A 14,561-nucleotide genomic window follows, 5' to 3' on the forward strand; every position below is an offset into this window, starting at 1 on the left:
TACCTTGTGGTATACTAAATCAGTGTGGCATGTAGAAGATTGAGTTCCTTCATTGTTATTCTCCATCTCTGTTATTATACCCATTTCATGTACCATTGGGGGTCCTACTAATCACCCTAAACAACCAGAAACGGGTACCCAAAATAACCCCGAAGTACCCCAAACAGGTACCAAAAAGAACCCCAAACAACAAGAAGCATCAAACTGCAGATTATGTACTCTTGAGGCCACCTGGTCTGCAAAGCTCAAAGAGCATGCGCTTGCGTCTCAGATTATATTTTTGCATCTGAGTTGGTATTTGTGCAGTGCTCTAATGCCCTGGACCAGAGCTATAATCTGCCACTAGCTCTGGTCCAGGGCATAGCTGGTAGCTTGCTAGTACTGGTCCACACTAGCTCTGGTCTAGGGCATAGCTAGTACCACTGGGCCGCAATAGCTCTAGTCCAGGGCGTAGCTAGTAAATAACTCACTCTGGTCCAAATTAACTCTAGTCTAGCTCTGGTTCGCACTAACTTGCTCTGGTCCAGTGTATAGCTAGTAGCTAGTAGCTCTGATCCTCATTAACTCTGGTTTAGCTCTGGTCCACATTAGCTAGTAGCGGACCAGCGCTATAGCTGTGGTCCAGGGCGTTAGAGAACACATACCAACTGAGACGCAAAAATACGCCAGAAAATGCACTTTAAGGTTTCGTTCATAACAGGTGGCCTCAGCGTGCATACTCTGCATCTGGATGCTTCTCATTATTTGGGGACAGGGTACTTTTGGGGTCTTTTGGGTACCTGTTTGGGTTTTTTGAGGGTTCTTTTGGTTACCTGTTTTTGTGGATATTTGAGGTTGTTTGTGGTTGTTTGTGGTACCTGTTTGTGGTTGTTTGGGTTTGTTTGGGTTGTTTGGGTTATCTGTTTGTGGTTGTTTGGGTTTGTTTGGGTTGTTTGGGTTATCTGTTTGTGGTTGTTTGGGTTATCTGTTTGTGGTTGTTTGGGTTTGTTTGGGTTGTTTGGGTTATCTGTTTGTGGTTGTTTGGGTTTGTTTGGGTTGTTTGGGTTATCTATTTGTGGTTGTTTGGGTTTGTTTGGGTTGTTTGGGTTATCTGTTTGTGGTTGTTTGGGTTTGTTTGGGTTGTTTGGGTTATCTGTTTGTGGTTGTTTGGGTTTGTTTGGGTTGTTTGGGTTATCTGTTTGTGGTTGTTGCGGGTTGTTTGGGACACCTGTTCTGTAGCTGTTTGCGGTTGTTTTGGGTGATTAGTAGGACCCTCTGTGGGTTGTATATTTGTTTAAGTGAATTGTTTGGTAATGTCATTTGAAGCAATGGATAAAATGCGCATATTTTCCCCATAATGTTTCCACCATAAATACACCACAGTAAAAGGTTAAAAAAAATCTCAATAACTTGGAATTTATTTGAATATGCAAAGTGTAAAAACTTGTTTGGCCTTCATTCAATACATTCATGTTTTCAGATGATTTAGGTTATAATTTAATCAAGAAACATATCAAATAATTGAGATGCATGAATAGATATTTGAATAGATATTTAAATAGACATGTGACAAAAATATTTATTAGAAAAACACATCTTTAAAATCTCAAAGTTACAACAACTATATTATATATTATAAAAAAATATTTGGCTGCATTCATTGTTGTTCATGGCTGCTACTTTAAACGGCTCATGAGTGTCGATGTTCTAACACGGCAGGAAGTAGTTGTTTCCTAGCACGCGTAACTGTCTCCTGGTCCTCATGCTGTACTCAAACATATAGGAGCCACTATAGAGGTAGGTAAAGCCTGTAAAACCATATAGGGTAGAGAAGTTAGAGACATCCTACTGGGCACATACTGGTTGAATCAACATTTTTTCCACGTCATTGTTCATTTCCAAATGCTTGTAATCTGTTTAGATGCTGTATCACACTCACCTCGGAATTGGAAGGCTGCAGTCACTTTGCTTGTCATGCCTGGGAACCCTTCATCCACACGCTTGGGGAAACCTTTGTCCATCCTTTTCATTTCCTCGTCGTAACTACGGTAACATAAATATTAGTGAGATTGTGATACTCTTGACATCTAATGGCAATACACAGTACATAGAAAAATGAATACAAATGCAATAACTTGTAATGAATAAACAGACTCCACTAACCTGTAGTAGTTGTCATCAACGAAGAACAAGGTCTTGCGAGAATCTACATCGTACAGGGCGGCGTCAACTTTATTCACGGTACTGGGCAGGCCCAAGCTCTTCAGGTTTTTGGGATAACCGGGGACGATGTCATAGCCGTAGAGAGCCCAGACCTGACTATCTGCAGGGACAGAGAATGTATTGCTGAGACATATTCACACAGTATTCATTTCAGCCATGCCAGCTTATAGAGACTTGCAGCTGTAATTGCTGCAAAAGGTGGCTCTACAAAGTATTGACTTTGGGGGGGGTGAATAGTAATGCATGTTTTCAAGTTTTCCGTTTTTTTTGTCTTATTTCTTGTCTGTTTTACAATGAAAAATATTTTGCATCTTCAAAGTGGTAGGCAGGTTTGTGTAAATCAAATGACACAAACCTCCCCCAAAAATCAATTTTAATTCCAGGTTGTAAGGCAACAAAATAGGAAAAATTCCCAGGGGGGTAAATACTTTCGCAAGCCACGGTAGTGTATGAGACTAGCTCTGATATGTCTCTAGACAAGTTATGGAGACTACAGCCATACCAGGGCTAATTTGAAGCATTTGGTGACTCTGCCATACCTTTGAAGAGGAACACTCTGTCAGATAGCTGGCTCTCGTAAGCAGCATTGATGTTGTCGGGGAGTTCGGGCCAGTAGTTCTTGATGAGGCTCTGTTGTGGTTTGCTGCTCTGAGCGTAGCTACGCCAGAAGAACCTGAGGATGGAGGGAAGACATCAGGATGTTAAAGCTCTTGATTACAGATGAACAGGCAACCTGTTTTCCTGGGAAACTGTGTCATTCATTGACTTCTTTTGAGCTGTAGGTTACCATAAGTCACTGAACATTTGATAGCACTGAGCATTTGATAGCACTGAGCATTTGATAGCACTGAGCATTTGATAGCACTGAGCATTTGATAGCACTGAACATTTGATAGCACTGAGCATTTGATAGCACTGAGCATTTGATAGCACTGAGCATTTGATAGTACTGAGCATTTGATAGCACTGAACATTTGATAGCACTGAGCATTTGATAGCATTTGATAGGCTACATGATTTGCTGTACCTGCCCTTGAAGAACATCTTCTCCCCACGTAGAGTGGTGACAGCATCCAAAACTAGGGTGGGGTCACAGGCATTAGGGGTGGAAGGGGGTGTAGGATCTGGCTTGTCTGGTTTGGGGTTCACATCTGTGTTTGGACCTGGAGGACACAGACACTCATTAATTCAAGTTCCAGTATAAAATGACTTGGAGATCAATTATATAAATGATTTGGCCTGAGCCTTTTTGTTGATCAGTCAAAAGCAAACAACGTGGAATTTAGCAATATAAAGCTGAAGCAAACTGGGCAGAAAGAGAAAAGATAATTGAATACTGACCATAGATGTGCTGGATACCGTTGACGTCATCGCGGGGCAGAGAGAAGGTGCTGGGGTCTGTGTAGCTGTACACTGGGTACATCAGTGCTCCAGGGTCGGTGGAGTGGCTGAGACCGAGGGAATGGCCAAACTCATGGGCAGCCACCAAGAACAGGTTGTACCCTTTATGATGACAATACATAATTACAGATCTTCTACTCTTTTGTGGCAATTATCATGACATGTCACTCAGGACTGTCGTACAATTGAAACAGCGTAAATGAAGTCATGTTCCACATATTGTTGTGATAGAGGGTCTCACCTCTGGTTGAGCTGAAGCTGAAGGACTCGTCATCGTCAAAATGAGCATCTCCTCCAATGTCAGCGCCGGGGGAGAAGGCATGGGCCAGGGTGCCATCAGGGCCATCGAAGGGGTAAGAATCACCATGATCTACACAGACAGGAGAAATCATCATTTGAGCCATCAGAGATAAGGACAAATGCATACTGTATAAACATTTATATTCAAATTATTTATATAGAATGTTAGTTTCTTAAAACCGATACACTTCGTAACACCTCAGAGGGTGCAATAAGGCAGAGTGGCTCTAATAACACCCCTTCAACTAATCAAACTGTAAATACGGATTACAGTGAGGGACAAGCAGTGACATGATATTGATGCTACTGTGCATGTATATGTTTAAGATTACGAGTGGTGATGATGGTTATGTGAGTGGTATTTGGGTGTCTCTCCATTCTGTCAGCCCATCAAACCATGTAAAAGAGATTAAAGTGCAGCAGAATGCCACCGAGACCATTGTGGATGTCTGTGTTTGTGAGTGATGGTGATGTTGGTTATGTAAGTGGCATGTAGCGGAGGGTGCCCCTGAATAGGTCTATACCTGCACTACACTCTGACAGGAGGAATGTAAACAGTGGATCCTCTACAGGTATCTCCCTGCATCCCTCCATTTCTAACTCTGCTACACAAAAACATCCTGAGAGCCTTTGAAGTGACCGTCTGTCTTTCAAAACAAAGCACTGTACAGTACATACAGTACTTTATGTTCCCTTTGTAAATGGATACATTCTTTGTGAACATCTACAGTATGACATTTTGGTACATCAGCTTATTAGCTAATTATAGCACACTGTAAAGGGGTTGCTGTGAATATGACAGTAACTTACAAGCAGCAAGTGGTTAGTAAGTTACTGTATTTCATATTGCAAAATACCACCTGTAATGTAAATACAGTATCAAAGCATGTACTGTGTAATTACACACAGTACAATACTGCAATGGGGAGGTAAGGTTTGTATTTTGCTGTAATTACATGGGGTTGGTGCCAGCAGGTTGGCTGCTAGGTAATTTGAGGTTGACAATGAAAGGTTTAAGACTTGCTGCCACTCCAATCTGTCCACATACCAGTTAAATTGGTACAGCATTCTCACTAATGGGTGCAACAAATATAGCCTCTTACAAGGCACACCTCAAAATATGTTAATGAGCCAGACAACAATGCCATTTACTCACGAGTGGACAAAAGGCTTTCGGCACTCCAAAAATACGGTCTGGTACTGTATTCTGTGCAATGGAATTACAGTACCACTCGAAATATAGCATTTCCTCCCCACCCACAAAATGTTCCCACAATGCATCTTAATGTACAATAAACGTTTCGCAGTATCTTTCTGTTTCATTGTGTTTGGTAGGATAAAAGTTTCTTACTTCTGGTGCCGAATGAGATCATGATGTCAGCGATGCCACTGTAGATGCGGGTAAACCTCAGGGGGGAGACCTTGGCCCACACCTGCAGTGCTCTCTCTATGGAGTTGTCCACCTCAGCCACAGTCATGTCAGGGGTGTAGTTCTCAATCCTGAAGAACACAATACACCAACAGTCAGGATTAGAAAAACATTCCTCAAAGGGCTATCATCACTGTTTCTGTACATACCTTGATGTTTGCAAATACAAAAACATTATTATCCACACTAAGTGGATACTTGCCTTTATGTTTTTCTCAAAGTTTAAAGACCACCTGATTAATAAACGCACATAACTAAATGTTAACATGACAAGCCTTATTTTTTCTTTGCATAAATTCACCATGGTCAAATGAGTCTTTCTCACTCCTCTCACCTGTAGGTAACCTGGTTGGTCTGCCACTTGCGATTGTCGAAGGTGGTGAAGCGGCTGAGTTGGACATCAGGTACCCCACAGCGTGGCTTCTTCATCATCGTCACAGTCTCAGCGTCCAAGGTTCCTGTCACCTGGAGGCCAAAGAAACGTTGCATCTCGCTGACCTTCCTGCTCCGCTGGCTGGGCCCCCGTTTGAACGCAGGACCCGTCTCCTCTGTCAGGTTAAAAAACCTCTTCAGGTACGTCTACAGAAAACACAGCAAGCATGATGTTAATATGATAGTACATTATGGTGACATTTACTACAGTTATGAATATAATATCCTATGGTAGGTGTACAAGGCTCACACAACACGTGTTAAAATAAACAATGACTTTACTGTGTTTTGAGTATAGCATCTAACTATGCAAGTATTTCAATAGTTCTTGCACATCAATAGTTCAACACAACTAAGTCCAATGTATTTTTATTATCAACATTCTATTTTACAATAACAAACTGACCAAGCCATATGAAGTTACATGTACAAATCTGTTCCATCACAATCATTTCAGTTGTAAAACCCATATAGGCCCTTCTAGCAAAAGATGTGACAAGTAGCATACCTCTGCAAGGGCTTCATCTTCTTCACTAGGTGGCGAGATTGGCAAAGAGTGAACCACTATTGCCAGGTTGATTAGTAGTAAGCACAGATTGAATGTCTTCATGATGCTTCTTCCTCAAGAGTGTCTTCTTTGTGTGGTTTGTGGCCAGGAGACGTCTTATATACGCTCAAAGCCCGGAGAGTTGAGCAATGTCAGTGAGTCATCACTGGTAAAACCCTCATCAAACAAGAGGAAGGAAATCAAGGTGATGACAGACACCAAATACATTATGACAGACAAAAACACTGCCTTAATCGTAATTACTTTTCACAATGTACTGTAATATACTATAAATTGGAAGAAAAAAATAGCCACAAAACTGTGTTCAGACACAGAAATAAAGCTCAACAAGCTAAAAATAAATGTGTTATCAATAGTCATATCCTCTAAATAATTGGTAAATTGATTTATATTTGTCTTACTTGCTGACATCAATCTATTGTGTATTTCACATTCTAAATTACTAAGTTATTGCGAAAAACACTTTGTGTACTTAGTATTGTAGAATGTACCACTCTCTCAGAAAAACTTGTTATTGCATGTATAGGTGGGAACTATTATTTCCATCATATTAAGTCAAGTGTAAAAGAGTGATATGACATTGATTTATCAAAACAAAAGTAAATATAATATTTGGTTATTAAAAAGAAAGAGAGAGGAAACCGATGCTAGTTGACTACTGTCCCATTTCACAGACACCGGCCCCAAACTACTTTCGTGCAACGACCCATGATGCCCATCAATCAAGAAACGTCCACCTGTAGCACTATAGTCCATCAGAAGTGGAAAAATACCATACTTTGGGAGTAGCACAGGGTCAGCTGCAGTGCAGTGCCTCTGGCACTATGGTTGGGTTAAAGAGCTAAGGAGGAGATCTAATACCAGGTGCATTCTGGTTGTCCGTTCATTTTTAATGCCCGGCCTGAGATTCAAACCTTCCGGCTACTGGTCCTCTTCTCTAGCCTCTGGTCCTCTAGTGTAATATGTGTGTAATAGATACATTATTGTAATTTACATAGACACATCGATAATGAACTGAACAACTGATTATGACCATGGAGTATGTAAAGTGAAGGTAATGGTTTTAAATAAGCAGTGCTGAGGACAGTCAGACAGACAGAGTCACGCTAAGTTGGCATCGCCAGGGCAACCCCACAGATTCTTAGTAGCCTACTCTCAATTAGTAGCATGCCAATTTTTACTCATCAGTCCTGTCACTATGGGTTATGCTGCCAACTACCTACAGCAAAGAAACATGCAGTGAATCATTTAAATAAGGATTCAAATAGTCTAGAGCAGTTTAGCTAACTTACAGGAGCATAACTATGAAATAATGAAGTTACATTGACACATAGGCTGTCAACACCCCAGGTAATTTGAACACTGTTGGATTTAATTCATTGTTACCTGGTACACAATCCAGCTGTGAAGAAATACTCCTTATGTTTCAGTCAGCATCTGCAATCTTCCAACATGGGGCAACAAGAGGAACTATCCTTCTCACATACTGTACTGTATGACTCAATGGTCTCAGGTAATTGCGATAGTCAATAGCATTAGTCAACCTTGAACTGTAATCCGTAGCGGTGAAACTGACACATCCGTTTGCAATATTACAATAACATTGTTGTTACAAGATGTTACTTCAAACAATGTTTGTTTCACACAGACATCATTGCATGTGTGATAGAACAGCAGTATGTACTAAGATTGTTTTTTGACCATGACACTGGTTGCTCATTTCCGATAAAACAAAAGAAAAACAAATGCTCCTGGTGAGGCAAGTGCCACTGTTTATAGGACAGATATACATGTATGTATTTTTTAAATCAATATCGATGGGTAACTGGTTCCCCAAAGTATATATATTTTTTCCTGGGTAGTATTTTGTGTTTTCGTTATTTATTTGGTCAGGCCAGGGTGTGACATGGGTTTATGTTGTGGTGTGTTTTTGTATTGGGGTTTAGTAGGTATTGGGATTGCGGCTGAGTAGGGGTGTCTAGAGTAGGCTTGGCTGCCTGAGGCGGTTCTCAATCAGAGTCAGGTGATTCTCATTGTCTCTGATTGGGAACCATATTTAGGTAGCCTGGGTTTCACTGTGTATTTTGTGGGTGATTGTTCCTGTCTCTGTGTTAGTTATTCACCAGACAGGCTGTATAGGTTTTCACGTTCCATTTGTTGTTTTGTAATATTTATAGTTATTTCATATATCGTTCAGTTTCATTAAAGAACATGAGTAACCACCACGCTGCATTTTGGTCCGACTCTCTTTCAACAGACGAATGCCGTTACAGATGAAGGCTTAGAATTATAAGATTAGAATTATTGTTTCATATATTGACAGAGCATTTCACACTCAATATATAAGAATTGTATAGTTTATAAATGTTTTATATCAGAGGAAATGCACAGTAATCATTAGGCAGTAGGTGTAACAATGCTAGACAGTAGTTCCTGGGCTTTTAGACTTTTTATTAGACTTCTTGTAATCTGGTTTAACCCTGATTAGACTTTTATAGCATTACACTTTATTTATTATATCATTTCATCATTATCAGGTTGTGTCACATCAAATAACCATGCAACACCTTTCTTCACTTCCCTGAGCGGACAGCATACTGTCAATTCTACCAAGCATTTCAATAGCTATCCTGCTTACAGAATGTTTCATCGCTAAAAGTTGTAATAAGGCATTGCAGAGTCTATTTAATGATGTAAACCAGCTTGTTGTGGTTGTTTCCAGACCAAAATGACACATCTCTTTCATGCATCTGACTCGGTTCCTCTATTGAGTCTTCCCTAATTTGGACAATCGTCTCTGGGGTTAAGGAAGAGCGTGAGATTTTGAGCAGAAGATGACTCTGCCATCTCCCCTCTTCAGTGTGTTGTTAAGTTGTCCTGTATACTCCTACAACCCATTGGCAGGCCCTGTGGCAGTGACATGTTTGAGTTTAGGGTCATATTTCTACTTTACATTCCCCGTGAAGAAGTAGATGAATTCTGTTGGGAATAGAAAAGATCATTGAGTATGTGGAGTGTGATAACATTCTACCTGAAGATCATTCAGAATCAGAACTGCCCTCAGGTTATGATACACAGTACGCTGTAAAAAAAGCCAAGTTAACCAATTGCTTAATCAGCATTATTCTGTGAATTGAGTGGACAAGAATTTGAACTAATGTGTTAAAGTTTGTTCATTCAACAAACTCTAGTTGAAGTGTGCTGAATTAACCAACCATGCAGTTAAGGAAAATAAAAAAAATAAAAAAATAAAAGAGCAACAATAAAATAATAATAACGGGGCTGTATACAGGGGGTACCGGTACAGAGTCGATGTGCGGGGGGTACAGGCTAGTCTTGGTAATTGATGTAATGTACATGTAGGTAGGGGTAAAGTGACTAAGCATAGATAATAAACAGGGGGGTGGGGGGGGGGGTCAATAAAAATAGTCAGGTTAGCCATTTAATTAGCTGTTCAGCAGTCTTATGGTTTGGGGGTAGAAGCTGTCAAGAAGCCTTTCTGGTCTGATGAAACCAAGACTGAACTCTTTGGCCTGAATGCCAAGCATCACATCTGGAGGAAAACTGCCACCATCCCTACGGTGAAGCATGGTGGTGGCAGCAGCATGCTGTGGGGATGTTATTCAGCAGGCACTGGGAAACTAGTCAGGATCGAGAGAAAGATGAACAGAGCAAAGTACAAAGAGATCCTTGATGAAAACCTGCTCCAGAGCACCTCAGACTGGAAGGTTCCCCTTTCAACAGGACAACGATCCTAAGCACACAGCTAAGACAACACAGAAATGTCTTCAGGACATGTCTCTGAATGTCCTTGAGTGGCCCATCCAGAGCCCATACTTGAACCCGATCGAACATCTCTGGAGAGACCTGAAAATAGCTGTGCAGCGTCGCTCTCCATCCTATCTGACAGAGCTTGAGGATCTGCAGAGAAGAATGGGAGAAACTCCCCAAATACAGGTGTGCAAAGCTTCTAGCGTCCAACCCATGAAGACTCGAGACTAATCGCTGCCAAAGGTGCTTCAACAAAGTACTGAGTAAACGGTCAGAATATTTATGTAAATGTGATATTTCATTTTATTTTATTTGCAAACATTTCTAAAAATCTGTTTTTGCTTTATCATTATGGATAACTGGGTGTAGCCATTTTAGAATAAGGCTGTACTGTCACAAAATGTGAAAAAAGTAAAGGGGTCTGAATAGTTTCTGAATTTCCATCAAAAGGAGAGCAATGCTTATGGTCTAGAACTCAAACTTCTTAACAAAATTCCTCACACACCCCACCCTTATATACAGTATTGTGCCTTCAGAAAGTATTCACACCTGTAACGGCAGATTTCCTTTTCGTCTGAAGAGGAGTAAGGATCGGACCAAGATGCGGCGTGGTAAGTGTTCATGACGATTTATTAAAAACGAACTGAACACTGAAATACAAAACAATAAACGATGTGATGACAACGAAAACCGAAACAGTACCATGTGGCGACAAACACTCACACGGAAACAAACACCCACAAACCAACAGTGAAACCCAGGCTACCTAAGTATGATTCTCAATCAGAGACAACTAACGACACCTGCCTCTGATTGAGAACCATACTAGGCTGAACACAAAAACCAACATAGAAAAACAAACATAGACTGCCCACCCCAACTCGCGCCCTGACCATACTAAATAAAGACAAAGCAAATGAAATAAAGGTCAGAACGTGACAACACCCCTTTACATTTTCCACATTTTGTTGTGTTACAGCCTGAATTTAAAATGGATTACATTTAGATCTGATGTCACTGATCTACACACAATACCCAATAATGTCAAAGTGGAAATGTGTTTGTAGAACATTTTTTAAATGAATAAAAAATGTAAAGCTGAAATGTCTTGAGTCAATAAGTATTCAACCCCTTTGTTATGGCATGCCCGAATAACTTCAGGAGTATACATGTGCTTAACAAATAGCATAATAAGTTAAATGGATTCATTCAGTGTTCAATAATAGTGGTTAATATCATTTTAAATTACTACCCCATCTCTGTACCTCACACATACAATTATCTGTAAGGTCCATCAATGGAGTAGTGAATATCAAGCACAGATTTAACCATAAAAGACCAGGTATGTTTTTCAATACCTCGCAAAGAAGAGTAAGAGATAAGAGAAAACTGAGGATGCATCCTGTTTGCAACAAGGCTTTTAAATAATGCTGCACAAAATGTGGCAAAGAAATCAACTTTAAACATCTGCTATCTGAGCAGCTAACCGATGGCTGCAGCTGTACATAGTCCATCTGTAAATAGCCCACCCAATCTACCTACCTCATCCCCATAGTGTTTTTATTTACTTTTCTACTATTTTGCACACCAGTATCTCTACTTGCACATCATCATCTGCTCATTTATCACTCCAGTGTTAATCTGCTAAATTGTAATTATTTGCCCATATGGCCTATTTATTGCCTACCTCCTCATGCCTTTTGCACACATTGTATATAGACTTTCTTTTTTTTCTACTGTGTCATTGACTTGTTTATTGTGTTATTGACTTGTTTATTGTTTATTCAATGTGTAACTCTGTGTTGTTGTCTGTGTCACACTGCTTTGCTTTATCTTGGCCAGGTCGAAGTTGTAAATGAGAACTTGTTCTCAACTAGCCTACCTGGTTAAATAAAGGGGAAATAAATAAATAAAAAATGTCCTGAATACAAAGTGTTATGTTTGAGGCAAATCCAACACAACACAGAGCTGAGAAGCACTCTTCATATTTTCAAGCATGGTGGTGGCTGCATAATGTTATGGATATGATTGTCATCGGGAAGGACATACTGTAAGAGTTTGTTTGGATAAAAAAAAATACAACTATAAGCACAGGCAAAATCCTAGATGAAAACCTGTTTCAGCCTGCTTTCCAACAGACACTGGGATACGAATTCACCTTTCAGCAGGGCAATAACCTAAAACACAAGGCCAAATCTACACTTGAGTTGCTTACCAAGATGACATTGAATCTGACCAACAGAAAGCGGTCTTGTTTCAAATCTCTGAAATTATTTAGTATCTTTTCATGTTGAGAGAGCTAAAATATCAGTCGGAACCGATCCAGAACCACTCAAAGCCCCGAATATAGGGGACTTAACACCTAAATGAATGGTCAGGCAGTTTGAGTGTAAGCTGGTAGTTGTGGTTGTTCTCGGTAGGTTCAGTTACGATACCTGTACACAGCTCCCACTGTAATCAAAGACACAGATGTAAAAAATGTCATGAAGCCAAACATAATGAAGCATAACACACCTTGTTATATGTTCGAATAAAAGTTAAGTAGAGCAAGTCACACTGGCTGGCACAGTTCTTCTATCTGCAGCATCAAATCAAATGCTATTTATCACATACGCCAAATACAACCGTGAAATACTTACAAGCTCTGAACCAACAATGCAGTTCAAGAAATAGAGTTAAGAAAATATTTACTAAATAAACTAAAGTAACAAAATGTAATAAAAAGTAACACAATAAATTAGCAATAATGAAGCTATATACAGGAGATACCGGTACCGAGCCAATGTGCGGGGGTACAAGTTAGTCGAGGTAATTTGTACATGTAGGTAGGGGTAAAGTGACTATGCATAGATAATAAATAGCATGTAGCAGGAGCCTTTTGGACCTAGACTTGGCGCTCCAGTACCTCTTGCCGTGCGGAAGCAGAGAGAACAGTCTATGACTTGGGTGACTGGAGTCTTTGACAATTCTTTGGGCCTTCCTCTGACACTGCCTAGTTTATAGGTCCTGGATGGCAGGAAGCTTGGCCCCAGTGATGTACTGGGCTGCACACACTACCCTCTGTAGCGCCTTACGGTCAGATGCCAAGCAGTTTCCATACCTGGCGCTGATGCAACCGATCAGGATGCTCTCAATGGTGCAGCTGGGGACCCATGCCAAATCTTTTCAGTCTCCTGACGGGGAAAAGGTGTTGTCATGCACTCTTCACTCCTGCCTTGGTGTGTTTGGACCATGATAGTTTGTTTAGGGATGTGGACACAAAGGAGCTTGAAACTCTCAACCCGCTCCACTACAGCCCAGTCAATCACAATATCACCTCTGAAATAATATGGTCAACCTATTAAAGAATAGTGCTTGTTCAAACAGTAGAACCAGCAACACACCTGAGCAAGGCTGCACTCATGGCCTTTGTAGGAGCCTCTAAATGTCTGCCAATAAAACCATCTCAAACTTGACCTCTCATTAGTAGCAGCACTCTAAAATGCAATAGTAAGTCTAAGAGGCTTGTCTTACCAGGGGTAACAGCCTATGCCTCCTCTCATAAATACTTCCGCAAACTCCAGGTCAGCATCTGATGGTCTTCTTAGGGGTCGCCCTGGGTCTTTGTCTGGGGATCGACCTGGGGGTCAGAGGGGAAAAGTTCATATCAGGCAGGGCTGCATCAGAGCCTGGACGGTCAACCAGGTTGTCCCCCTGCCTTACGATGTCCCACTGACTCAAACTCTGCCGAGGCGAGGCCTATTGCTCTCTTTCTTGGTTATCATCTTTTCCAGTGCTGTATCTACAGTGTATGGAGTAGGGGACCACCTAGATCATACTGTGAATTATGTTTGTGTGAGGACAGACGCTGGGAGATAGGAAGCAAGTACAGGGAGTGAATATTTAATAAATAACAGACATGAAGCAAAGCACGGACAGCGTCTGGACAAGGGAAACGTAAAGACATTAATGCTGACACGGCGATCAAACTGAGGAATAGACAGATATAGAGGAGGCAATCAATAAAGTGATGGAGTCCAGGTCAGTTCAATGAAGCGCAGATGCGAGTAACGATAGTGACAGATGTGCGTAATGATGGACAGCCTGACGCCCTCGAGCGTCAGAGAGGGGGAGCGGGAGCAGGCATGACAGTTTGAGAGCTCCTGTCCCAACAGGACTAGTGCAATAGCTCTAGACATGTTCCAGGTGTCGTGAAGGTACCACAAAATGATTGGTTTACCTACCCACATGTTAACAAGGTTATCTGTGGATGAGCATACAGAGAGGTATGCAACATTGTAAAAGTATGCTATCAGGATAATAATGGGGTAAAAACTGAGATTTGGGAGTGAGATTAGGCTTTAGCCCGCAGATACAGAACAGTATACATTCCCATATCAGAGTCTAGTACAATAGCAGCCAATTGGCTGCTGCTGTATTTGCCAGAATCTATTGGTTGATGTATGACTAGACTTGTGG

The 14,561-nt window shown here is 40.9% G+C and overlaps 1 protein-coding gene across 1 annotated transcript; it reads right to left on the minus strand.

The window, feature by feature from the left end:
• Positions 1 to 1,369: 1,369 nt before the first annotated feature.
• On the minus strand, positions 1,370 to 6,419 carry LOC124010222 (collagenase 3-like). The gene is made up of 10 exons (XM_046322662.1): positions 6,273 to 6,419; positions 5,667 to 5,911; positions 5,255 to 5,403; positions 3,845 to 3,973; positions 3,544 to 3,705; positions 3,230 to 3,365; positions 2,742 to 2,875; positions 2,143 to 2,302; positions 1,919 to 2,022; positions 1,370 to 1,787 (listed from the first exon to the last, which is right to left on the minus strand). The coding sequence occupies exons 1-10, from the start codon at positions 6,372 to 6,374 to the stop codon at positions 1,687 to 1,689; spliced, it is 1,422 nt and encodes a 473-aa protein (XP_046178618.1). The 5' UTR covers positions 6,375 to 6,419; the 3' UTR covers positions 1,370 to 1,686.
• Positions 6,420 to 14,561: the final 8,142 nt, after the last annotated feature.

The sequence above is a fragment of the Oncorhynchus gorbuscha genome, linkage group LG02, assembly GCF_021184085.1.
Source record: "Oncorhynchus gorbuscha isolate QuinsamMale2020 ecotype Even-year linkage group LG02, OgorEven_v1.0, whole genome shotgun sequence".
NCBI lineage: Eukaryota > Metazoa > Chordata > Actinopteri > Salmoniformes > Salmonidae > Oncorhynchus > Oncorhynchus gorbuscha.

Excerpts from the sequence above, each read along its gene's own strand:
- LOC124010222 (XM_046322662.1), bottom strand. The coding sequence starts at position 6,374 with ATGAAGACATTCAATCTGTGCTTACTACTAATCAACCTGGCAATAGTG. Across the intron at positions 3,974-5,254 it reads GATCTCATTCGGCACCAGAA|ATCATGGTGATTCTTACCCC; the intron begins GTAAGAAACTTT and ends CTGTCTGTGTAG. Across the intron at positions 3,706-3,844 it reads CAGCTTCAGCTCAACCAGAG|GGTACAACCTGTTCTTGGTG; the intron begins GTGAGACCCTCT and ends GTCATCATAAAG.